The sequence below is a fragment of the Armigeres subalbatus genome, chromosome 3, assembly GCF_024139115.2.
Source record: "Armigeres subalbatus isolate Guangzhou_Male chromosome 3, GZ_Asu_2, whole genome shotgun sequence".
Lineage (NCBI taxonomy): Eukaryota > Metazoa > Arthropoda > Insecta > Diptera > Culicidae > Armigeres > Armigeres subalbatus.
Window position 1 is genome coordinate 110,129,153 of NC_085141.1, and position 27,002 is coordinate 110,156,154.

The 27,002-nt window shown below is 40.7% G+C and overlaps 4 protein-coding genes and 1 long non-coding RNA gene across 6 annotated transcripts in view; 3 read left to right on the top strand and 2 right to left on the bottom strand.

Moving 5' to 3' along the window:
* Positions 1-27,002, top strand: part of LOC134224736 (monoacylglycerol/Diacylglycerol O-acyltransferase) — a 61,486-nt gene that overhangs the window by 19,599 nt on the left and 14,885 nt on the right. The window lies entirely within an intron of this gene.
* LOC134224740 (uncharacterized) lies at positions 8,355-9,225 on the bottom strand. The gene is made up of 3 exons (XR_009983043.1): positions 9,001-9,225; positions 8,799-8,920; positions 8,355-8,588 (listed from the first exon to the last, which is right to left on the bottom strand). It is a non-coding gene; the product is annotated as an uncharacterized LOC134224740 (long non-coding RNA).
* Positions 10,794-12,615, top strand: LOC134220468 (uncharacterized). The gene is made up of 3 exons (XM_062699522.1): positions 10,794-11,026; positions 11,103-11,243; positions 11,294-12,615. Exons 2-3 carry the CDS (start codon positions 11,218-11,220, stop codon positions 12,108-12,110), a joined length of 843 nt encoding a protein of 280 aa, XP_062555506.1. The 5' UTR covers positions 10,794-11,026; positions 11,103-11,217; the 3' UTR covers positions 12,111-12,615.
* Positions 23,012-24,387, top strand: LOC134224739 (uncharacterized). Of its 2 annotated transcripts, none has more exons than XM_062704270.1 (3): positions 23,012-23,206; positions 23,267-23,795; positions 23,866-24,387. In XM_062704270.1, exons 2-3 carry the CDS (start codon positions 23,379-23,381, stop codon positions 24,304-24,306), a joined length of 858 nt encoding a protein of 285 aa, XP_062560254.1. In that variant the 5' UTR covers positions 23,012-23,206; positions 23,267-23,378; the 3' UTR covers positions 24,307-24,387. The 2 variants fall into 2 exon arrangements, with proteins under 2 accessions (XP_062560254.1, XP_062560253.1); XM_062704269.1 differs by having other exon boundaries at positions 23,286-23,795.
* On the bottom strand, positions 24,312-25,756 carry LOC134224735 (plancitoxin-1). The gene is made up of 2 exons (XM_062704264.1): positions 25,487-25,756; positions 24,312-25,421 (listed from the first exon to the last, which is right to left on the bottom strand). The coding sequence occupies exons 1-2, from the start codon at positions 25,582-25,584 to the stop codon at positions 24,449-24,451; spliced, it is 1,071 nt and encodes a 356-aa protein (XP_062560248.1). The 5' UTR covers positions 25,585-25,756; the 3' UTR covers positions 24,312-24,448.

A 27,002-nucleotide genomic window follows, 5' to 3' on the forward strand; every position in this document is an offset into this window, starting at 1 on the left:
TCCTTGACGTTTGGCTTCGGCTACTCTTGTTCAACCTCAACGTGAGGTTAAATAAGAGTGGGGCTATGAATATGTATTTTACTTAGTTTTCAACAAATCGTCACCTATATGAATTCGCATTATGCGTTTTTCACAGTGTACTCTGTGTCTCGTCTTTGACGTTCGGCTTTGACTACTCTTGCTCAATCTCAACGTGAGTTATGGTATGTGTTTTACTTTTACGAGGCTATGAATATGTGTTTTACTTAGTTTTTCAACAAACTTCCACCTATATGGATTCGCATTATGCATTTTTTTTTACAATGTACTTTGTGTTTGTCACCTATATGGATTCGCATTATGCGCTTTTCACAGTGTACTCTGTGTTTCGTCTTTGACGTTCGGCTTCAGCTACTCTTGTTTAATCTCAACTTGAGGTTGAATAAGGGTGGGATTATGAATATGTTTTTTACTTAGTTTTTCAACAAATTTTCACCTATATGGATTCGCATTATGCGTTTTTTTTTACAATGTGCTTTGTGTTTGTCACCTATATGGATTCGTATTATGCGCTTTTCAAAGTGTAATCTGTGTTTCGTTTTTGATGTTTGGCTTCAGCTTTATTTATTTATCATCAGACTAAGGCCGGAGTGGCCTGTGCTGCACATAAAAGACTTCTCCATTCAGCTCGGTCCATGGCTGCACTTCGCCAACCACGCAGTCTGCGGAGGGTTCGCAAGTCGTCCTCCACCTGATCGATCCACCTTGCCCGCTGTGCACCTCGCCTTCTTGTTCCCGTCTGATCGTTGTCGAGAACCATTTTCACCGGATTACTGTCCGACATTCTGGATACGTGCCCGGCCCACCGCAGTCTTCCGATTTTCGCGGTGTGAACGATGGATGGTTCTCCCAAAAGCTGATGCAACTCGTGGTTCATTCGCCTCCTCCACGTACCGTCCGCCATCTGCACCCCACCATAGATGGTACGCAACACTTTCCTTTCGAAAACTCCGAGTGCGCGTTGGTCCTCCACGAGCATCGTCCAGGTCTCGTGTCCGTAGAGAACTACCGGTCTTATAAGCGTTTTGTAGATAGTCAGTTTGGTACGGCGGCGAACTCTATTCGATCGGAGCGTCTTGCGGAGTCCAAAGTACGTACGATTTCCAGCCACTATTATTATTATTATTTAATCAGATTAAGGCCGAAGTGGCCTGTGCGGTATATAAAAGTCTTCTCCATTCGGCTCGGTCCATGGCTACACGTCGCCAACCACGCAGTCTACGGAGGGTCCGCAAGTCATCTTCCACCTGATCGAACCACCTTGCCCGCTGCGCATCTCGCCTTCTTGTGCCCGTCGGATCGTTGTCCAGAACCATTTTCACCGGGTTACTGTCCGACATTCTGGCTACGTGCCCGGCCCATCGCAGTCGTCCGATTTTCGCGGTGTGAACGATGGATGGTTCTCCCAACAGCTGATGCAATTCGTGGTTCATTCGCCTCCTCCACGTACCGTCCGCCATCTGCACCCCACCATAAATGGTACGCAGCACTTTCCTTTCGAAAACTCCAAGTGCGCGTTGGTCCTCCACGAGCATCGTCCAGGTCTCGTGTCCGTAGAGGACTACCGGTCTAATTAGCGTTTTGTAGATTGTCAGTTTGGTACGGCGGCGAACTCTATTCGATCGGAGCGTCTTGCGGAGTCCAAAGAACGTACGATTTCCAGCCACTATGCGTCTCCGAATTTCTCTGCTGGTGTCATTTTCGGCAGTCACCAGTGAGCCCAAGTACACAAATTCTTCTACCACCTCGATTTCGTCACCACCGATGCAAACTCGCGGTGGGTGGCTCACATTGTCTTCTCTTGAACCTCTTCCTATCATGTACTTCGTCTTCGACGTTGTAACCGTTGGTCACAAAATGCAGTTTGTAGCTCCACCACAAACAAATATTCCTCGTTTTCCTGTTTATCCTTGGTGAGTTTTTTCTTGTTTAGTAGTTCGACCCTGTCCTTGTCAAAAGAACTCAAACGTTTATGCTGTTATGCCTGTCACCCAATTGTCGTATTGTTTATTTGTAGCGGTTTGAACTTTAACTTGTATGCAAGAAAGTGCGCAAAGCTGATAAAAAAGGTAACCCAGAGAGGACGTTATCCGAAAAATCCGTTCTTGTTCGTGTCCGTTTCCCAAATTTTAGAATTTATATGCTTGGCCTAAACCGATGTCGTCCTTTCTGTCCGTGTCCATCAAAGGAATTAGAAGTGCGCGACGTGATCCTTAAAGTTAAAGTTAGTGTTAATTGTTAAAATATATTTGGTGTAAATTGTTTAATCATTTGGTGTCATTGTAGGTTGAAAACTTAAAATTACGATAGTAGTAAAACGTTAAAACTATTATCACAGTTCGTTGTAGTACGGTTAGTTGAAAAACAAGAGTGTTTGTTATATTGTTTTAATTGTTCTATTGTTTCCATTATATTAGAATACAATATACAACAATAAGCGTGAACAGCATTGTAAAGTTCACCACTAAGCAGCCACAAAAGGTAATTAGAATTAAGTTAGATGAATTAAGGTAATGGATCTAGTGTGGTACTGGCGGGATGGGCAAACTTATAAGTGATAATGTGCTAATCTGCTTTGGCAGGTCCGTCCAACGGGACTTTTTTGGGATTTTCGCGAGTGCTTGTCCGGATCGTCATCTGACAACTCCATCTTCCACAGAACCCTCGGAACGTCGTCGGAAAGGCTGAAGGATTGGAATCCGTTACCAAATTCCAATCAGGAATCCCCCCATGAACGTACAGAAGCCTCATCCAGCCCAACGTTCCACTGAGGTTTACCCAGCCAGCCGACCGGTTTATGTTACGGCGTCAATTTGGTCCAGCTGATCAGAACCCAATTTGAAATCGCCATTGCTCGCCATCATCGAAGCCGAGCATCTCAGACCGGTTCATGTTCCGGCGTGAATTCGGTCACCGCAGAAACCGCACAACAGCCATCGTAATCCACCATCGCATCCCGTACCCCACCAGTTCCCGTACCACATCTGCCAGCCACTGAGCACCGAACAATCCATCTAAAACGAAACCGCAAGTACCAAACAAACAGATAGAGTGACGTCACTATTTAGGCCTATCGAATTAGGGTACTAAAAATTTGTTAAATGAGTATAGTGTGTGGCCCAGTTTTTATATAGTGATCCCTGGGGTTGAATAATTTACACCTAGTTCTGCCTTGTTTTCGTTTTCCGTGCTCATAAAGGAGTTCCAGGCCTCGTCCTGGTTGGACAGTTCTGAAGGGGCCACAAGTGTGGCTTGTGAGCACTCAGTGTTTGGGAACTTTGGTTTGCCTTTTCCAGCGTTACGTAATTTCTGGCTATTTTCTCTTTTTGTTCCCTTTCGAATGAACGTGGATGATTGTGTGTGTAACAGACTGGCAGCATAAACGACCCTGTCTCAACATACTTATCCCAGTGGAAAATTCCCTACCGTGAGCTGCGGCTAGGCTACAACGTGTTGATGACTAGTCCGATCCGCTTGGCTTCCCTCTTCAGTCTGATGTAGGCTTCCTCCATCCTCTTAAAGTTACGCATTTCTGCAGTACTTGGCGAATGGCGAACACCTGGTCCGTGGTGGAGCGTTCGCCCATAAAACCCGCCTGGTACTGCCCCACGAACTCCCTTGCAGTTGGTGCTAGTCGACGGCATAAAATTTGAGAGAGTACCTTGTAGGCGGCGTTCAGCAATGTGATTGCGCGGTAGTTGCTACAATCCAGCTTATCGCCCTTTTTGTAGATGGGACACACGACACCTTCCATCCACTCCTGCGGAAAAACTTCCTCCTCTCAAATCTTGGTAATGACCCAGTGCAGCGCTCTAGCCAGTGCCTCCAGCCACTATGCGTCTACGAATTTCTCTGCTGGTACCGTTATCGGAGGTCACCAGTGAGCCCAAGTACACGAATTTCTTCTGTCACCTCGATTTCGTCACCACTCCACTAGAAACTCGTGGTGGGTGGCTCACATTGACCTCTCTTGAGCCTCTTCCTATCATGTATTTCGTCTTCGACGTGTTGATGACTAGTCCAATCCGTTTAGCTTCGCTTTTCAGTCTGATGTAGGCTTCCTCCATCCTCTCAAAGTTACGTGCCATGATATCAATGTCGTCGGCGAAACCAAATAACTGGACGGACTTCGTGAAAATCGTACCACTCGTGTCAATCCCTGCCCTTCGTATTACTCCCACCGACGAACCGACGTGTCACTTACACTCAAGCAGTGTCCCAACCAAAATAACGATCATTTTGAACCCGGGCGATCGCTTATGTCAAACTTTGACAAACAGCTTCGCCATGTTGAAATTAGGAAATGATGACAGATGAAAAATAAACAAGTTTTTCTAAATTATGGGTCGGAAATGTGAAGCTATTTTCTGCGGGAATAATGATAGAAGATGTTTTGGGCGATCGTTTTATAAGTTTCCTAAACACTTCGAGCGGTAAGTTATTATAAAAGATATTTTAGTTACTAGATAAAGATTGTCGCTGTCGTCGCTGTCCGGAACATCTTTTGCTGGCGAGGATAGGGGAGCTAAATGTCAAAGAAGGAAAATCCATACGATTTGACAGGTATGTACCACACATGTTTCGGACAGCAGAACAAAGGGAACCGAAGCGACAATCTTTATCTAGTAACTAAAATATCTTTTGTTATTATATTCTGAAGCATTATATTCTGAAGCAATTTTACAAAATCGCGATATGTATGATTTTCAGGTGTAAAAAGTGGGTCGAATATTGCCAGTCCCCGCTGCTGGAAAAGGAGTTCAGGGCTAATGGTCCTTTGGGACTAAGCAAGAAAATATTATGCTCTGATCACTTCACCTACGATTCATTATTAGACCCTCTTCGACTTGATAAAGGGTAAGTTATATTTTTAAAGCTATTTGTTGAACATAAACAAAAAGATTTTTCTTGTAGACTCAAGATAAATGCAGCTCCATCCGTGGATTTCCTAGACTCGTGGTGTCTTTCCGAAGAACAAGCAACCTACGGTTTAGCTCAAGAGGATGAACTAGATGATTGCCTGCCGATTCAAAACGCTGATGGTTCCGTACAGGTGCTGTTCAATCCGAGTTATGCGAATACGTCAAGCAATCATCGACTAGGGACTCAATATGCTGACTTTTCGATACATTCGTCTCCCGATTCTATGCAGTATCCGGTAGAGATGATAGCGGATTTAGCTGAAGATGAGTTTCCGATACAGTCCTTGCAGCATTCCCCCAATGATTTACAAGTAATGGATTATGAAGAGTTTCCGGTAGCGATGCTAGTCGAATACGCCGAAGGGCAGCCAATCGATGATCTGTTGAATAAATCTCATGAAGAGAATTGGCTAGGAGATAATTTAATGACAAATGCCCAAGTCAAGGATCAATCAGAAGAAGTCTGGCCGAATGTTAATCCGGCACCGACAGAGATCAGAACAGAAAATCTTACCGTTGATGAGCCAAACTACACCAGAGCTTATGCTTATGCTGAATTTGATCAAAACTATCCCCACCGACGAACTATCACTGCACACCGAAAAATGAAGCAAGCAAAGTTGCATTAGTAACACAAGAAGACTTGCAGGCGTACCCAGAAGTTGGTACGAGCTATGACCTGAAGCAAAACCTAGAGCCGAGCGCAGAACAGATCATAATGATAGCAAATCAGGTTAAACGTATGACGGATGTAGCGAAACGTGTCGAATCAGAAAAGCAGCAACATCTCATAGGCAGAATGGAAACACTGAAACGTAAATTGCATAATACTGAGAGAACCAGTAATAGACGGGTCTACTCTATGCAACGAAGGGCAGGTGAAATTCGAAATAAAAACCAATTGTTTAAACAAATTCGAAAGCGCAGAAAAACAGATGATGACATGTTGACACAACTTAAGAGGAATCCTGTGGTATACGATAGTATTAAGAACTCTATGAGACCTGGAAAAGCAAGGCGATATAGCAAACACATGAAAAAGTTTGCTGTATCACTTTATCTCAGTGGTCCTCGCACATACCGAATGATTCAACGGTCAAAGGTGTTGTGTTTACCAGCGAAACGTTCGATCAAACGATGGACTAATGAAGTTCGTTTCGAACCTGGTTTAAATAGCGTAATTTTAAACACGATGAAGGAGAAATGTCGAAAGTTCAATGATCTTGAAACAGTTGTTGTAGTGGCCATTGATGGCATGGTAGTAAAATCCACTCTGAACTATTCTGCCAAATCGGATGTATTCCATGGGTTTCCTGATAATGGACCTGAAAACGGAACCAACGAAATAAGTGCTCAGTATTGGCAACCGAGGCTGTGGCTGTTATGGTGCGTGGTGTTTACAAACCTTTTTAACAAGTAGGCACTTTAATAAGAAGATGATATTGCAATTCATTAGTTTAATGTTCTAACATTCCAATGTGTTTATTTCATAGGGTTTAGGTAGTTTTTTAACCCACAATACTCTGGGAAGCAGTGAACAATTGAAGTTAGTGAAACAAACCATTCGTGCGGTTCGGAATATCGGGTTGAATACTCTGTTGCTAACAATGGATCAATATGCTACTAACACTAAGATGGCTAAGGAGGCTGGAGCGACTATTGAAAAGCCATACTTTATTGTAGATGGAGAACCAGTCTATATTTTATGGGATCCACCGCACCTGACTAAAAGTGCAAGGAATATGCTTAAAAAGCACAATGCGGTGTTCAATCGTAGTGTAGCTTGCTTTGAAGATATTGAAAAGCTGTACAATATTGATTCACTGTCAAACCCTCGGCTTGTCCCAAAATTAACGGAAAAGCACATAAGAGTTCCTCCGTTCTCCCCTATGAATGTATCCTTAGCTACCAGAACACTCAGCCAATCGGTGGCAACTGGAATTTCATATTATGTCAATACGCAAGAGCTTCCAAAGCGTGCAATGCAGACTGCTGCGTTTATCGAAATGCACGACAAACTGTTTGATGTATTTAATAACAAATTGCAAAACTGCTCCGCTAAGGTAATGTATAACAAACATTGGCCAGGGAACTGAAACTAATAAAGCATTTATTTGTTTAGCCTTTGAAAGCAGCATTAAAAAATAATTCAGAGCACTGGGCGTTTCATGAAGAAACCCAATCAGTATTGAGTAAGATGTATTACACTAAGAAATCGTGCTTACAGTTTTCAAAGGTATTTACCCTTAATTTGCAATCTATTTTTTAAAAACACTTTTATTTTCACACTAGGCAAAACATGAATCGAGAGACCTAACCATCACGTAGCGATGCCCTAATTACATTCGTGGGTTCATAGGCAACATAAATTCACTGAAACTTCTCTGGAATTGCCTCCAAAATACTTACAATGCAGATGACTTATGTGCTAACCACCTTTGTCAAGATTTTCTGGAGAATTTGTTTTCAGAGATTCGACGCAGATGTGGAAGTAACGATACACCTGACGCATTGCAGTTTGGAACAGCTTTCAAATATGCCGCCGTTGAAGCATCTTTGAAGGTATTCAACGGTGAAAACTGCGAACCTGATACGACGCTACCACTCATTAATAATAGTGATTTAAACAGTGTGTCCTTTGCCGTCCAAGCCGACAAAACTAATACCACTCTACCATCATCGGTCTTACCACCGTTGGATACATCTAAGCCATTAGAGATTACGTTACGAGAACTTAACGGCTTGATGTACATTACAGGAGCCGCGGTACGCAAATTGCCTCATAAAAAATGTGTTCAAAATTTGACACATAAAAGGGATGACTATGATCTGGACGAAGCATATAATTTCGTGAAACTTAAGCAAATCACAACAGGAAGCGATCTAAACTTGCCCAACAAAAAACTGTATAATATAGGCATATTATGCTTCGCAGCATTCAATCAAAAGTTCTCTAAGTTCCTTGGTCAAAATAAGGTAGGAGTGAAAACAAATCTAAAACGTTATATCAACTATGAACTTTTTGATGATGGCCTATGTAAAACTTGTTTTTTACTTGCGCTCGATAAAATTTTCAACACTCTTACACAGAAAGAAAAATCATTATTAGAAATAAAAAAATCGTTGGTAAAACTAAAAAGTTGCGTTGGTTCTTTTTCGTAGAGAGTTGCGTGTGTTCAAAATAAAAGTAGGAAAACTTTTATTACTCCCATGGTTGAAAAATTGAGTGTCGCTCTGAAATTAAAAGTTTGAACATTCAAAGTGAAAGTCGAAGTAAAAGTATAGAACTGTCAAATCAAAATGGTAGCACTAACGAAATAAGAATGGAAATGTTTTACTTGGAAACGAAATCTCCCACCCCCAACTTTCCATTTATGGTTTTCTCTTGGATTAAATTTAATCGTAATTTTAGTTTTTTCTCTATATTTCAAAATTTTATTATTTATGGACCACAAACACAAACGTGAAAAAACATCCCATCAAGGAGTCGTTTCAACATTGCTTTATCCGAGCTTCCAAAACCGGATTTAATAGGGTGAACATGTTTCATTCATTTTTAGGATTCGCATCGTAGCCATCCAAATATCGCGCCATTTGTTTTCGCCGTTATTAGGAATGCCAGGTTATCTACAATAAAAAATGATCGAATAGCTTATAAAGTAACATTTATGATTATATTGTGTCTTTATTTCAACAAGTAAAAACAGCACCGCAGCTTCACGCTATTGAACTGGGAGTTGTGCATGTGCTGTTTTTCAAGTGAGACAAATTCACACCGGTATTTTTTACGTCCCGGTACTTTTCCGAATACATAATTTTAATAAACATAAGACCTACCTTTCGATTTCGAGGAACTGTGCCAGCCCGGAAATGAATTATCTCCTGCGGAACCAACCCGCCATGAGACGCGTACCTGGAGGGGCGTTTTTTGCATCCATCGATGGAGGATCGTATAGGTTCTAGAATAAAAATAAATATTGAAGCAAAGTTTAATATGAAACAAAAACACAACATGCAGTGTAATTTACCAATAACCTACCTGTATTAGAAATCGATGAAAGCGCCAGCGAGTAAATTCCATTCGAAGAGTTTGTGACACAAACTAATTTTAATTATTTAATTATCACAAGGTGATTGGCACGATTTTTGTTTTCCCGGCTCGTCAGCACTCAGCAGATAATTGCGGCAAAAAATGACAAAGGCAAAACCTAGCCAAAACAAACAAGAAAGTGTTTGGTTAGTTTGACAGTTTAACAATGTTTGCGTTGAAAATAAAAACTTTTATATTTACACTCTGAATAAACTGAAAACACTTTCGAAGTTAAAACATAACTTTTGCTTGAATCAAATCTACTTTTATTTTTAAGAAAATCAAACGCTTTTCAAATTAAGAAGGCAAATTATTTAAAGAAACAATGTTTGTTTTTTCTGTGTATACAAGGATTTCTCAAAACTGTTAAAGCCAAACAAGCATTGAAGGATAAAACTAAACGTTTTAAACGTAACCGCAAAGCGACGCGAATGTGCTTGCCGTTGTAAGTATTTCAATGTACAAAAAAATCCTGAATTATATTTTCTTGTAATAATATCACCGACGCTTTACTTATTTGTTTCAACTTTATTATTATTAACATTATCACATTGATCACTTAAATATATGGTACTTAGGTAAGCGGCAACTCGTGGGTAATATTTTGAAGCATAAATGGGGCAAACATAAGTGCTCAAAAACATTGATCACGAACCACACCAATGTTCACTCAACTCACTCCACACTAAATAACACGCAATAAATCCCTTTCGGTGCAGTGGGAAACGATCGACCACAAACGAAAATAGCGCCAGCTTTTCACCCAACGCTCGTTTCTCGGCGGATCATTTGTTCCGCATTCCTGATCGATTATCGTATCCTTTATTGTCAGATTTTCTGGATATGATACACTGCGCGGCGTTTGTAGTGTTCCCAAATGGGTACATGCACAAAACTTCACGCGGCGAATGACTGTCGAAAGGTACGGCCGCGCCAAACGATACACCGCAATGCTATTCACCCATAAGAATCAAGTAAACGGGTTGCAGAAAGTGCGGCGGTACCTTTCATGAAGGGTTCGCCGCGTGCAATTTTGAGAAAATCAGACAATATCCCGGCTAAGAGACGCATCCAGGAAAAAACCAACTCGATCGATACTCTGTGCCGAAAGACGGATTGTTGATGATTCTATGGAATAAGTAATGTATGGTCATTGACGAATACATAGACCGAAATGTCCGGTACAAAGCCATCAGAAAATCGGGCACCATGTCTTCTTCTTCATTTTGAAGAAAATACCCCTCGTGGGTGACGAATTACATTATACATAAATATTTTACGAGCGCTGACTTACCCCTCTTGACGTTTTGACAGTTTGTCTGTTTGTTTTTCTCCCTCACCTTGCGACGTCATTTCGGTTTTGTCTCGGGTACTTATTCAAAAGGACGTATGTGATTTACAAGCAAAGATTCAAATGTCGATTTGTCCAATCTGATGGCACTCCCACGCAAAGCAATACACCACCAACATGTAGCCGAAGGCTTCTCCTATAGGAGAAGCCTTCGGCTACCTGTTGGTGGTGTTGGTTTGCGTGGGAGTGCCACCAGATTGGACAAATCGACGTTTGCATCTTTGTTTACAAAGTCACATACGTCCTTTTGAATAAGTACCAGACTAATAACTATCAGATCGATTACTCCAACGCGTGCTTCGAGTTAGAACAATTTTTTTTGTGAAAATGATTTCTAATCCATCATCGAAAATTGATAAAAGTATTATGCCGGTTACAGTGCAAAGATGACGACCGTTTTGCCAAACACATGACGAAACACGGGCGCATATTTGGTTTCATTCGTCAGGTTGATGACTACATTCTGGAGGAATCGAGTTTTGCCGTGCGTTTGGACTACCGTCCCGATTACGCCAGAACGTTGGTGTACGTGCGGAACGTGTCACCCCATTCGGTGTTGCTAAGTACAAAATCGATGAAGCTAGACTAGTGCCCGGTATTTCAGAGAAGTACTATCGTTTGTCGGTATGTAAAAACAAGCGTATTTTTTTTATAATCCAATTTTATTTTATTTCTATATGCTTTTATATTCGATTTGTAGATCGATCAATTTCAAACGGCACCCACCCAGTCGGCTCTTATTTCAGCTGGAATACTATGTCCTATCTTTGGTGAAGGAAATTGACTTTGAAAAAACATTGTTCCCTAAGCCACCGATGGAAAAGAAGATCATATACGAGAGGTGAGTTGTGTTACAAAATGTTCGAACTCAAATGATGCAATGTTTTACAGTTTTCAATGGTTCAACAAATATGTCGCAACAAATCACGAGCAGCTGTCTGCTATGCGAAATATCGTGAATCGGACTTCGTTCCCTGCTCCGTACATATTATTTGGACCACCCGGTACTGGAAAAACTTCAACTATCGTAGAGGCAGTTTTACAAATTTGGAAACTACAACCCAATGCCAACGTTCTCGTATCGGCAGCTTCAAATTTCGCCTGTGATGAATTCACCACGCGCCTGCTGGAATTCATTCCCGCCACCGATGTGTTCCGTTTCGTATCCTTCGTATCGATTTTGCTGATAACGGAACAACACCATCGTTCTCAAAGAGCAGTGGAGGTTTTGAGGAAGGTGGTGAGTATCGTTGCGGCCCCGACTACGAATATCCGGAAGGCGGTGCATCATACGAGGAAAATTCATCGTACGGCTATGGTGGAAGACCGTTCCGCGGCCGTGGAGGATTCCGCGGACGTGGTGGTTTCCGTGGCGGTTTTCATCGTGATGGCCCACCGCACCACGGGGACAATGATGAATGGCGTCGATCAGGAGTCGATGGCAAATATGATTCACGCCGTCGTTCGTGAACCAGGAATCGATAGATCTCGCTCCCGTTCACCGAGGCGACGCAGTCCGGCTGATTCTGATTCGTCTTCTTGTAGGAATGGCATGTTATCGAATGCAAGAACGTTACCAGAAGTGGCACGGAAATCTACCACAGTCTGGCAAGGGGCGCTGATTTTGAACACTATTCCCCGCCAAGTTGCACCTAACGGACAGAGACCACGAAATAGTGGACAGCCTGATGAAGGACGAGGAAGGTAAACACCACCTTCGTATTACTCAGCGACTAGGCCTCGATCAACCCAAGTTGGAAAATGTGCAGAAGCGCATATCGACGTCATCGTCGCACGCAATCATCCTCGGCCTGCCGGGATCGACGTCATCGGTAGCATCGTCGGATGATGCCAGCGTTCAGACGCGTCCACTGCGTAATCTAGTGTCCTACCTGAAGCAGAAAGAAGCGGCCGGCGTTATATCGTTACTCAATAAAAAACCGGAAGCAACCGGTGTGCTCTACTCATTCCCGCCATGCGATTTTTCGACAGAATTGTTGAAACGAACATGTCACAACCTCACCGAGGAGGGACTGAAGGAAGACCATCTGGTAATCGTGGTGGTCCGAGGAGGAACAATCCTCTGAAGTACCTTCTTTCTGGTATTGCAGCAACTAGTCCATATTGGCACAGCATACAACATGGCTGGTCTAAATATTTGTTTGTAAATCAAAAGTTTGTTCTTAAGACAAAGTTTTGACTTTCTGTTTATAAGTGGATATAGATACTTAATATATTTGTTACATTTGGCTTGAAGGCCTTCAATGTGATTTTTAAAAGTTAATTTTTGATCTAGCAGAAGTTCTAAATATTTAGAATTCTGTTAGTTTACCTGCAGTGAGCGATCTGATAAATAATTTTGGATCAGTTTAATAGTTGGTTGGTTGTTTGCTCATTATTTGTTGGTTGCTTCATTGTTTGTTAGTTGATTGATTGGTTATTTAGTTGATTGGTTGCTTGATTGGTTGGTTGGTAGAATGATTAATTGGTTGGTTGCTGCTTGGTTTGTTAGTTGGTAGAACTGTTGAATGGTTGGTTGCTTGATTGGTTGGTTATTTGGTTGAATGGTTTGGTTGGTTGCTTGAATGGTTAGTCGGCTGGTTAGTTGATTAATTGTTTTGTTGGTTGCTTGGTTGATTGGTTAATAAGTTGATTGGTAGCTTGCTTGAATGGTTGGTTGTTTGATTAGTTAGTTGATTGATTCGTTGGTTATTTGGTTAGTTGGTTGTTGCTTGATTTGTTAGTTGGAAGAATGGTTGATTGATTGGTTTGGTTGCTTGATTGTTGTTTGGTTGCTTCATTGTTTGTTGGTTGATTGATTGGTTATTTAGTTGATTGGTTGGTTGGTTGATTGTTGGTTGGTAGAATGATTATTTGGTTGATTGCTGCTTGGTTTGTTAGTTGGTAGAACTGTTGAATGGTTGGTTGGTTGCTTGATTGGTTGGTTATTTGGTTGATTGGTTGTTTGACTGGTTGATTGATTGGTTGGTCGGCTGGTTAGTTGATTAGTTGCTTTGTTGGTTGCTTGAATGGCTGATTAGTTGATTGCTTGATTGGTTGATTGGTGGCTTGCTTGATTGGTTGGTTGCTGGAATCGTTGACTAGTTAATTATTCAGTTGATTGGTTGATTGATTAGTTGATTGGTTGATTATTGGTCGGTTGCTTGATGGGTTGATTAGTTGATTTGTTGATTGCTTGATTGGTGGATTAGTTGGTTGGTTGCCTGATTATTGGTTGGTTGCTTGATTTGTTAGTTGGTAGAATTGTTGAATGGTTTATAGTTGGTTGGTTGCTTCATTGTTGGTTGGTTGATTGATTGTTGGTCGGCTGGTTAGTTGATTAGTTGTTTTGTTGGTTTCTTGGTTGATTGATTAATAAGTTGATTGCTAGGTTGCTTGATTGGTTAGTTATTTGGTTGATGGGTTGGTTGGTTGCTGCTTGATTTGTTAGTTGGTAGAATGGTTGATTGGATGGTTGCTTCATTGTTGGTTGATTGATTGATTGGTTGGTAATTTGGTTGATTGGTTGCTTGACTGGTTGATTGTTTGGTTGCTTGATTGGCTGGTCGGCTGGTTAGTTGATATGTTGTTTTGTTCGTTGCTTCAATGGTTGCTTGGTTGGTTGATAAGTTGATTCGTTGCTTGATTGATTGGTAGCTTGCTTGAATGGCTGATTGCTGGATTAGCCAATCAAGCAACCAATCAACTAAATAACCAACCAAGCAACCAACAAACAATGAAGCAACCAACCAACCAATTAAGCAACCAGCCAACTATCAAGGAACCAACTAATCAACAGTTCTACCAACTAACAAATCAAGCATAACCAACCAATCAATCAATCAATCAACTAATCAACCAATCAAGAAACCAAAAAAAAAACAAATAATCAATCAATTGATTGTTGGTTGGTTGCCAATCCAACCAACCAATGAGGTTATTTGATTGATTGGTTGCTTGACTGGTTGATTGATTGGTTGGTCGGCTGGTTAGCTGATACTGTTTTGTTCAACCTTCTAAGACGAGTTTAGGACTCTCCATTTAATTCCACCAATTATTTTGATATCTTTGCAGATACGTATTTCGACGACAACTTTGTGGTCGTATTCAGTGTCTCGTACTTGACTCGACTGTTTTGTTGCTTGCTTGATTAGTTCGTAGGTTGATTGCTTGGTTGATTGGTAGCTTGCCTGAATGGCTGATTGCTGGATTAGTTGATTGATTGCTTAATTGGTTGGTTATTTGGTTGATTGTTTGCTTTACTGGTTGATTGAATGGCTGGTCGGCTAGTTAGTTGTTTTGTTGGTTGTTTGAATGGTTGATTGGTTGGTTGCTTATTTGGTTGATTAGCTTGTTGGTTGATTGGTTGATTGGTAGCTTGCTTAATTGATTGGTTGTGGTTATTTAGTTGATTGGTTGGTCGTTTCGTTAATTGGTAAGTTGTTTAGTTGATTGGTTAATTAGTTGGTTGGTTGCTTGATTGGTTGGTTGGTTGGTTGCTTGATTACTTGGTTGATTGCTGCTTGATTTGTTAGTTGGTAGTATGGTTGATTGGTTGGTTGCTTAACAGGTTGATTGATTGGTTAGTAAGCTGGTTAGTTGATTAGTTGTTATGTTGGCTGCTTGGTTGATTGATTAATAAGTTGATTGCTAGATTGGTTGGTTAGTTGATTGGTTGCTTGATTGGTTGATTAGCTGGTTGGTTGCTTGATTGCTTGGTTGATTGGTAGCTTGCATGAATTGTTGGTTGGTTGCTTTGGTTAGTTGATTAGTTGTTGGGTTGGTAGCTTGGTAGATTGGTTAATAAGTTGATTGGTAGCTTGCTTGAATGGTTAGTTGATTGATTGGTTAGTTATTTGGTTGATGGGTTGGTTGGTTGCTGCTTGATTTGTTAGTTGGTATAATGGTTGATTGGTTGGTTGCTTCATTGTTGGTTGATTGATTGATTGGTTGGTAATTTGGTTGCTTGGTTGATTGGCTCGTCGGCTGGTTAGTTGATATGTTGTTTTGTGGGTTGCTTGGTTGGTTGATTAGTTGAGTCGTTGCTTGATTGATTGGTAGCTTGCTTGAACAGTGGCTAGACCGTTGGCTGTCCAGGCCGGGTATTTCCTTCGATCGGCTGCTCATCTGTATGAGAAGATAGATCAATTCACTGTAAATATTGGCATTTAAGTACAAAACAAAGGTAAATTTTGATTCAGGAAATGTTAACACTTACCAAAGGAGATGAAGCAGACCGCGACAATTCGTCGCCTTTTATGCGAATTGAACTCAGGTCGGCAAGTAGCACTGCGGCGGTGGAGCTGGTGGTGCTGGTCGTGGCGTGGTGATCGTTGTGATAGGAGCACTAGCACCTCCGGTGCGTGTACCGGCAACCTCACTTCCCGATAAATGGTGCTGGTGCTGCTGTTGGAGCGATTCCATATCGGAAACGAGAACAACCGTTGGACGCGATGTGCGATCGGTTTTCAGATGAAAACAAAAATGAAAATGACAATTGTGCACGTCAGTTTGACAACAGTTGTCATTTTCATTTTTGTTTTCATGGTTCGAATTGAGGGGCTTCTCAATGGTCGAGTGATTATAATAATTGTAATCCGTCACTCCCCAGGGGTATATAGTGGTGCCCGGAAAAATGGCCACCCCTCCGTCTATGTATTCGTCAATGGTATGGTTATGTAACTTGAATTTTAGGACAGAAGAAGCACTTACCATGTTAAGTTTAATATGCTGAATATGCTGAATTTATTAAAAACGGTTCCGTACGTATATAATATTGTTCACTTAAAATTCAGTCGCCCGAGATCGATAGTCACCGGTTGTTTGTTTTGTTTCGCGTTGAACTGTCACACACTTTTATTCTAGCGTAACATGTAACAAGATCTAATACATCAACTTATTAGTTTGTTTCAATTCAACTAGAGTCCTATAAGAAGAGTAACGTCATGTGCCACGTTTGACAGGTCTCATGCTCGTTTGGAACGCGCATTTGTATGGAACTGACAGACAATTCTGTTCCAATTCTGACACTTGACGACACTGTTATTATAGTCACTGTAAATTCAACATAAATAAATGAAATGTATCGCATGAAATCGGATATTGTGTGGCTGTACGTTTTTTAATTGTAATGTTATTGTTCAAATATTACGATTCCTATCCAGCTTTCCACGCTAGCCATAATGGCGGCTGCTATAAAGCAATCTGACAGCAACTGCTTCCGACGCTGAGCTGCTTGCGACGCTTGTAGTAGCTTAGCAACCATTCTACATTGTTTATTTATTCTTACGAAAATGGTCACCAAACGAAAAAAATCTGGAAGAACAATTTCGTAACAAGAATTTCAGAATTAGAAGCTATTTTTTATAAGAATAATACCGTGAAGTACCCTAATTTCGCGCACTTAAGATCTGACAAAGTTAAAACGTTCATTAAAAAACATGTAGTGGCCATTTGGAAACATTTGCTACTGCATCACGTAGTAGAAGGATTCTAGGTTCTCAAAAAAATGTTACTTGCAAATTTTGCTGCTATTTAAAAAAATTGGAGTATGAATCCGAGACCGTTGTATGCTCCTTATTTCGCGCAAGAAAATAGGATAGTTCCTAATTTCGCGCAAAAGTGTTCCTAACTTCGCTCATGTTTGGAATTGAATATCGTTATAGGTTTGATGAAATATAATCAATTAACCAATAGAAGCATGCATCCATTGTTAAAAATATGCAGATAACGGTATCTGACAGCCGTCAGTGACCCATTCTTTAGTCGAAATGGTATGTGCCTATATTTCGACCCTGGAGCTTTGCTGAGATTTTACTTCATGCATTTTAGTTGACACAAGTCATAATTCCTAAAATATCGTTTGCTTCTGAAATATAAACCATATTTTAAGAAAAAAGGCATTGTATGAGCAATGTTTAGCTGGTGTATAAAAAAAGTTTAGATTTTCGAGACGTCATGAAAGAAATTCCGCTATCTCTTACATAGGACATCTTCAAATATGTGTTTTATTCAAGACATCTTCAATATTATATACATTATCGAAAAAGCTGCTGTAGTTTTATCTTAAGTTTAGCATCATTTTAGACATCGCACATTTTAGCATCATTTCCAGAGCGTTAATGAATAAAGCTTCCAATGAATGATTAAATTTGTTATGATTAAATCATTCAACTCTATGATTAAAGATTATGATTAATGATTTATTCATTTTTGACAATGAATAATGATTATGATTAATGATTAAATTAATTTTTGACAATGATTAACGATTATGGTTAATGAATAAAACGTTTAAAGTACAGGGGTTAGACAAAAAGGTTGAGATAGGTAAAATTATGTCGAAATTCAAATCATCATAACTTTGCGTAGAATGATCTGATTTTGATAAAATCAGGACAATCAGAACCGGATGCTCTTTTAGTATACTGTCCTCCTGCAAAACCTAGGATTGGTCCTTGGCCACCGTAGATGTTTCGGGTTTTCCGAAGGTATGTTCAAGATGCATTTTTTCCACTGCTTGTCATTTTATGTGACGTTTACTTTCATCATGTTTTATACTTTCCCCAAAAACTAGAACTAATATTCCGGCCAATGGTGGCTGTAGATCGAGAATCCATCAAAACTACGCAGAGATATAGCCATTTCCGTAAAAACGGTTCCGGGAACATGCTTAAATGATAACAGATCGGAATAATGCAAATATGGGTATCTATCTTCATGGCTTTGCCAGACGATGATTACAGAAACATTTCCAGAATAATAGTATCCACAGCCACCCTTTTAGCAGGTTCAAGGGGCCTTCGAGGAGGGGTCGGTTTTGGCACCGTTTGGAACTATGCATATATGCGTGTCAAAATTCATGTTTTCCCAAGCCGATGAATATAGGATCTTTATTAAAGATACATTATGGTGACTGTAAGACTCTCTGGCCAATTTGTAACAGGTTCCGGGTGTTCTGCGAAAGTGACATCTGTTCAGGTTGTATGGCCAATCCCGTACCGATTTTACGAAAATGGCCATATCTTTGCGTATACCAAACGAATTTTCGATCTGCAGCCAGCATTGGTCAGCATATTAGTTATAGTTCCCAGGGAGAGTGTAAAACATGATGGCAGTAAACGTCAGATAAAACGACATATCCTCGGAAAACCCGGAACATCTCCGGTGGCCAAAGGCCAATCTGAGGTTTTACATGGGGACAGTATACTAGAAGAGTTTCCGCGTCCGAAGGTACCAGTGTCATCGAAATCGGATCATTTTACGCAAAGCTATGCTGATTTGAACATCGACAAAATTTTGCCTATCTTAACCTTTCTGTCTAACCCCTGTATGGTTAATGATTACCGATCGTGATTAAATGTTGACACAATATGTGTATGATAAATGATTAACAACCGAAATTATTAATGATTAATGATTATGAATAATCAAATTAAATGATTTGCATAGTGATCAATATCAAATTAAATGATTTGCATAGTGATCAAGTAACCGTTCGACCAAATTATGTTTTTTTTACCTTTGAAATTGTATGATTATGATTAAAGATTAATGAATAAAAGCGATGTATGCAATGATTAAAATTGATGATTAATGAATAAACTCAATACAATCATGAATATGATTAGTGATTAATGATTAAATGCAAAAATCTATGATTAACGATTAGTGATTAATGATTTAATCGTATTTTTTGTATGATTATGATTAATGAATAATGATTAAATAACCCATTATTCATTAATCATGATTAAATCTATGATTATTCACTAATGCTCTGCATTTAACACATCGGATTTGGTAGCTATTGCAGGCACTGATCTATAAGATTTTTCAAGTCAACATTAGTCGATGTCGGTGGTTATCCGCCTGAAAATTAGATAAAAGCGTATGGGAATGAACTTTTCGGGTTCTATTCAGTGTAAAACTGTTCTGTGTATTGTATTGCTTTTGTTTCATTAAAATGTTGCAAATGAAACTACGCAACAACAATAAACGAAATTAGGCACCATAATTACTCTCATATACCTAATTTCGCTCACAAAGTGAAAGTCTAAATAAACACAAAATACATAAAGTTTTACACTTTTCAATAGTAATGGCGAATAAACATATCCAACAGAGCATAATGGATACAAATATTTCCAAAAAGTAGCCAGTTTTGTACAGTAAAATCATTTGTTTACTTGGGTCATGTTCTTCGTCGCTGTGCTAAGCACAAGCAAATATGGTGGTCGATGGGAGGATCAAATTGAAATAATTTTATTTGGTGTACTAAACCAAGTTTGTTTTCAATCATTTTCGTGAAAAACATTTAAGAACAATGATATTTTGAAATCCTCCAGATTTTTCAATTTTGACTGGTACCTAAAAATTGAAAAAAATAAATGATTTTAAAATGCGCGAAGTTAGGGCGCGCGCGAAATTAGGGCACATCACGGTAATTAAATCTTTCTTTATTTTAGGTTGACGTAATATTCCCAAATAACTTTTCCGCTGCCTGGCTGAAACAAACAATGTTAAGCTTAAACGTAAGATGATTGAAACACAATTACCAATCCTATCTGCATAAAGAAACCTAATCCGCAAATATACTAAAGGAACATCACAGTGGTTTAGATTGGTTTCAGTAGTATTTAAGTATTTTCGAGGTGTTCCGGTTTAAATAACACGGACATATACACCCATCTGTATATTTTCGGCTAATTTATTCACCAAGCAAACGGGTTGAAATTATTGCAAGCTTCTATCTCCGAAAGTCAGTCTCGGAGAAGTCCAAGGTGAGATTGCAGTTCTCAAATAAAATCGAAATACGACATAGAGCCTCCATGCGGCTTTGTTATCCGTGTCAACTCCTTGGTAGTATTCGTTTAATAAAACTCATCCAAAGAATGGAATGGAGAGTACAAGTACCAGAAGTATCAGCGATTGTTCAAATTCAATAGCGCTCGTAACCCATACGATATGTTTCTTGCTAATCAACGTGGTTGAAAGACTCTCAGGAGTTTTTTCAAGTAACAAATTGATTAAGGTTTTACTTATCCAGATATGTTACATTCTAGCGCACATTGTATCTGAGCATGAAAAGTTGTGTAGTCGCGTCTGAGAAATAGACTTGCAACCGATTCGTAGGTGTTTTACTTTTTTTTTAATAATTTGTTCATCATTTTTTGGAATCTCGAAAAGCCACCGATTTAAGCTTAGTTTAGCTTAGAACACCCGATGTGAAATTGGTAAAGGAAGTTAGGATTTGGCACATGATGAATAAAGAAATTGACGACAAACCCTGCTCTTTACTTATAGACATAGGACCGGAAGCTGTCATCGTTCATGTCCGCTACCTCCACACAAATGCCATCGTCCAACACAAACGCCTTATCAAAAAATCTTTAATTTCTGTAGTCGTTACTTCCGTCAGCCGTTAGCAATAATTAAGACAACTAAATTATACTAGGTATAACAATAACTTCTACAATATCAGCAATTACTTCCAATATGATTCGCATAATGATAGAAACGGGAGTTGCAACTTTGGAAAGAGTATCAGTGCGTAGGTATAAGTTTTCTTTGTGCAGATAGTAGGACATTCCAGCCGAATTGTGCAAAGCTATCTGGAGAATTGCGTCAATCTAAAATAAAGAAATAATGAACATGTTAATCATATCTAAAAATAGTTTCTAATTCAGGAATGCTCGTCACGAATTTTTTTTTCCAGATTTTACGTTTCGTAACAATTTTCGAAAGAATAAACAAACAATGTAAAATGGTTACTAAGCTACTACAAGCGTCGGAAGCAGGTCAGCGTCGGAAGCAGTTACTGTCAGATTTCTTTATGGCACCCGCCATTATGGCTAGCGTGGAAAGCTGGATAGGATGTATACATTTCATAATTTCAGTACCTGCTTTTTTATCATGAATAAATATTTGTGCAGCTAAGTTCGTCGGTGGCTAATCTGATACCGTCGTGTCATGTGTTGTGTATAAACCGTATAAACAGTTGTCGGTCGCATAATGAATATATGATGCACTGAAATCCGAGCTGACTGCTGATCATTGAAAGCCGAAGAACTAAGAATAAACAACGGACGCTTTCCAACACTTGTTCGATATAAATTAAATCATCTTTCCATTCTAAATTTTAACTGGCCCTCTCAATTTATAGCTCTATGAATCTATATGAATATTTTTATGCTAGAATCTTTTGTGTTTTGTGATACATATTTATGGAACAACAAATTATCAATTTTGAATAGTTCTTTTAACATGTAACGCTAGAAAAGCGAATGATTGTTCATTTGACAACGTGTCTGTCATTTTATTCGATGTCATCAATTATGAATACTAGGCGAACCATTATACAGATGTCGCCCCAGTTTTAACGTATTTTTATTCAAATTATTGAGACAGTCTTGAATAGAATTTTTGTTCTAAGAGACACGTCGGTTCGTCGGTGTTACTCCTTCCAAAGCGATGTTGAATAGCAGACACGAAAGACCATCACCATGCCGTAACCCTCTACGCGTTTCGAAGGGACTCGAGAATGCCCCTGAAACTCGAACTACGCACATCACCCGATCCATCGTCGCCTTGATCAACCGTATCAGTTTATCCGGAAATCCGTTTTCGTGCATTAGCTGCCATAGCTGGTCCCGATCGATTGTATCATATGCGGCTTTGAAGTCGATAAATAGATGGTGTGTGGGCACGTTGTATTCGCGGCATTTCTGCAATACCTGACGTATGGCGAACACCTGGTCTGTGGTAGAGCGTTCACCCATAAATCCCGCCTGGTACTGCCCCACGAACTCTCTTGCAATTGGTGTTAGTCGGCGGCATAAAATTTGGGAGAGTACCTTGAAGGCGGCGTTCAGCAATGTGATTGCGCGGTAGTTGCTACATTCCAGCTTATCGCCCTTTTTGTAGATGGGACACACGACACCTTCCATCCACTCCTGCGGCAGAACCTCATCCTCCCAAACCTTGGTAATCACCCAGTGCAGCGCTCTAGTCAGTGCTTCACCACCGTGTTTAAACAGATCTCCTGGTAGTTGGTCAACTCCAGGGGCTTTGTTGTTTTTCAGCCGGCCGATTTTTTTTTTTTCTTTATTAATGTGTTTTTTTAATTCAAGGATTAAGTTCAACACAGTGAGCCGGCCGATCTCCTCCTGGATTTCCTGGAGATTCGGAGCCGGAAGTCGCATGTCCTGTTCTCCTAGGTTCATTACCATACCGCCACCGTTGTCTGCCATATCGCCATTCAGGTGCTCTTCGTAGTGCTGCCGCCACCTTTGGATCACCTCACGCTCGTTCGTAAGAAGGTTCCCGTTTATGTCCTTACACATATCGGGCTGCGGCACGTGGCCCTTACGTGAACGGTTCAACTTCTCATAGAACTTTCGTGCGTTATTAGCGCGGTACAGTTCCTCCGTCTCTTCACGGTCTCGATCTTCCTGCTGGCGCTTTTCCCTCCGGACTTTGAAGTCATAATTGAATACTGTATAGTCAAAAGAGCATACTTCAAAGTCTTTTATGTGTAAACTTTTTTAGCAGTGATGCTTAAAAACGGCCCTGATCCATCTTACCTCGTGACCCATCTTGCCCCGCCTAACCCTATAGGTATACCTAATTGCAACACAACGAAAGCTTATAATATTTCCTTTCATGCGTGGCCTGATTCGAATCCGTTTTCAATCAATTTATTCATCATCAAAATCTGAGCCGGAAGCGTATGGCCACCTTGAATAACATTAATTCCCGTTAGAAACGGTAGTGCGAGAATTTGCGCGAAACATTTCATTAGCGGTGAGTCTTGTTTGTATTTGTAGTTACGTTACGATCAACATAAACATTGAATGCTGACAGTCTATTTCCAATCTAACAGGACAGGCTGCTCCAATAAACCTGTATATCGGACATCGATTGGGCTCCCAATATTTTTTACCCTGGAAATTCGGGAGTTAGTAGTTCCATAGTCATGGAACCGGTTATCGAAAAACAGCAGATAGCACAACCAGAGCTAGAAATAGAGATGGAATTCGAGGAGGGAAAGGTACAACAGACGTTATATCCAGAGTCGCATTCAGATATTGTAAACCAAACCGTGGGACCGGAATACGGAGCCATCCGCTGCTTATTCAGGGTGGCCAAACGAGAGTTTGTTGGACAAAGGATCATTTTGGAAGAGTTGAACCATTGGTTAATTGGAGCTCACTGTATCGAAACATTTCGCGTGAATTTGTGGCAACTTGCCGAGCCGCATATACGACAAGCGGTCGTTGTGAAAACGGATAAGAATGGCACTGTGGTGGATGTACATTGGGGTGATTCAACTAGGCCTACAATGGAGGAGGGCGATCGCTTCATAACGTTTATTGATAAGCGAAATCGAAGAGTAAGTAACTATATTTAGATTTAGTTTAGATTCGGTACTTTGTAACAGGTCAATTTATTTTTTCTTGCAGTTCTATCCATGGAGACATTTGAACGTTGCTGCCATTGAAAGGTGGAAAAATTCCACTTCAATTGTAGTCTGTATTTATATGTACTCAACGGCGATATCTTCACGGCCGATCTTTGAATTCGTTTCGGATCATTTGCTCAACCCAAAAGCACTAAGGCCAAAACCAAAAGTACGACCCGTGATACCCCCGGCTGCCGATGGGTATAGTTTTCGAGACGAAGTTAGAGCCATACGGGAAACATTCCTTCAAATGCGAGATTTAATGCACATTCTGGAAAATAGAATTTCGCTGTTGGAGGCAAAGTGTGATCAGTCGTTCCAGCGGGAACCAATGATCATGATGCCTGACAGATTCGACCAGCAAGCAACAGATCAAAAGTCCCACAATTCAGATCCATTGCAATACGATAAAATCAAGGAAGAAGATGAAGAAGAAGACTGACACGGTTTTATATGGAAATTTGTTTCAATGTATTAACTTTATTTAAATACAAAAAATAATATCAATTTTTCTAATTCAAAATGAGATCTTGTACACGCATATTTCAACTAAATTCCTATCAAACTAATTTTTGAAAACTCCTTCAATCTGCATTTTTTGGACAACTTTCAACGTCCTGCACCATTACACGATAGGTTTGAACAATGCTCTCTATCTGACTGCAGACGCTTCCGCCACCTCTAACCTTCTGATGCTCCTGCCGATTGATGTCTCCAACGCAAATGAAGTCGCGATCCCCCGGTACAGAAACAGCCCATTTTGAGTGATCCTTCATGGTTGTGAATCTTAAATTATCTGTAACTTCCACACTCTTTACGTTCATTACTTTCCACTGAGATGTTTGGCAATCACTTGGCAGATTTCCGGCACCATGCTGCCATGTTTCCACCAGCAAGTCCGCCTGTAACGAGGGTGCGATGAAATCAGCGTAAAGTTCCTTATTGAACTGACGACTTTTTGCAAACGAATGGAAGACTACACCTCCAATGGATTTCAAATTGACTGCATTCCAGTACGGCGATGTTGTAATCGGTTTCATTTCTGTGGCCTGGGTTAGCTTGGGGAAACGAGTTTCCCATTCGGACGGAATGTGATACGAATAAACGTGCGGCTCATTCATAATCAACTGCTGCCCGATGGTTTCCATCTGGTCCACCCCCACACTGAAGCAAAGAAAGCTTTGTCCGTAGTGTTTACCTGTGTCGGGGTAATGGTAAGACTCGTTCAGCATTGGTGGGTATTTCGGAACGGAATGGATCAACCAAAATCCTGTGGTTCCATCAGTTGCAACAACACCTTTCGTGTGTCCTCTCGTACCATCGGTTTCGCCCTTGGGAGGTTCATCGTTGTATAGAATTTTCAACAATTCATTACTTTCGCCTAAAAATAATGGTTCCAACGTTCTTCCAGGAATGCTCTCACTTTGGTTAATATTTTTCTCGGATATTTGCCAACCAGTCGAGCTTTGCGATGTAATAAACGCATAATGCAATCCCGATGTGGCGTTCTTGGACGGGTGATCTGCTGCAGCCTCAGGCAATTTGTAAAGATAGTACCTGTGTGTGATGTAAAAAAAACAAGTGATAAATGTATATGGACGTTGCTGTTGAATGCGACTTACCAATCAACTAGGTTGTTGTCTTCGTCTCTACATCCAATTTCACAGAAGCAAGTTTTAAAGGTGCAAATAAGAATGGAGAGTACCAAAATAGTGAACATTTTTATTCTTACGAAATTACTTACAATAATTCGCTTACATTGAACAAAAGTGTAGGCGTAATTTATAGAAAAGTAATATCAAGTAAGCGGTTATTTCAATCCACTCAAATGAAGTAATAGCGTCTGTTTATTCTAACGATTTATATGCTTTTGCCTCCAACTGAAGTGCGTTGGTATAAGATTTTTAAATCTGATAGTATGAGTGAAAAATTGAGCTTCAGCTTGATCGCCCGTATAGTTGCGTTCGTTGCACAGATCTGCAATCATCAGACGAATGCTTGTTCAAAACTAAAAGCTTTCATCTTCAATGTGCGAGCGAATGTTGGTGATCACGTTGTATGTACTTCTAATTAATCGAAAGCGTTGGTCAGTACCCTACCCAGTGCAGAAACATTTTTTTTTATCTTTATTAAAGTGCTTTTTGCCTTTCTCGTATACAAAGTATACGTAAAAACTATATGTTCGCTCCAAAAACGAACTTTTTATAGGAGGCGCGGAAACCAATAGTGTTATATACCGATCGACTCAGCTCGACGAATTGAAGTGATGTCTGTGTGTGTGCGTGTTTTTTTTTCTTCCTAAGCAATGGAGGGAGAATCTGCTCAACAGACATCCTGGGTTGTCCAGGAAGTGCGGGGTTAGGGACCACTTCCAACAGCAAACGAGGAAGGCAAGACTACATCCCCGACCCGCTAAACCGTTTCCATTGCCGCCAAGTCCATAGTCCCTTTGGTACAACCAGAAAGTAATGCTTCAAAGGGGGGCCAGTGCACAACGCACCCTCGAGGTTAGCTGCGTGTCCTTGCAGCACCGAACATCGTGACTCGCTTTTTTAGAAGAACACCATGGTATCGTGCCAGTGCATTGCCGGCTTTCCAGGTGGCCTTACCACGCCCTATGTCGACTTCGCGCCTGCTTCCCTCAGCACGACTGGTATCAAGAATGATGACCAACGGTATGACCCATGAAGCCGACTCCGAACCCTTGGACCACCTCTTGTTTGCGCCTGAACTAGCCATCCTTGAGTCTGTGTAGCTCTGAGACGATTTGGACGATAGCCGATAAAACGGCGTTCCAGCCAACTTCATCTTTACACATCCTCCGAACTAGGTTGTCCGGGGTAGTGTCCAGACCACATGTGGCAAGCATGTGGTCACGCATTGCGCGAAAACGTGAGCACACGAACAACACGTGTTCCGCCGTTTCGTCTAAACCTGCGCACACCAAACACTCGGGCGAGGCCGAGCAAGCCAGCTGCGTTACCTGCACTTTGATTTTGCAGCACGCTTAAACGCCGGGAACATCGAACCCCCCATGGGGTGCTTGCTGTTCACAGCTTTGCTGGAACAAATCAAACAATTGGGAGGGTTCGTGCAGCATTGTGCCTTATGTCCCTCCAATCCGCAGCGTCGGCAGAG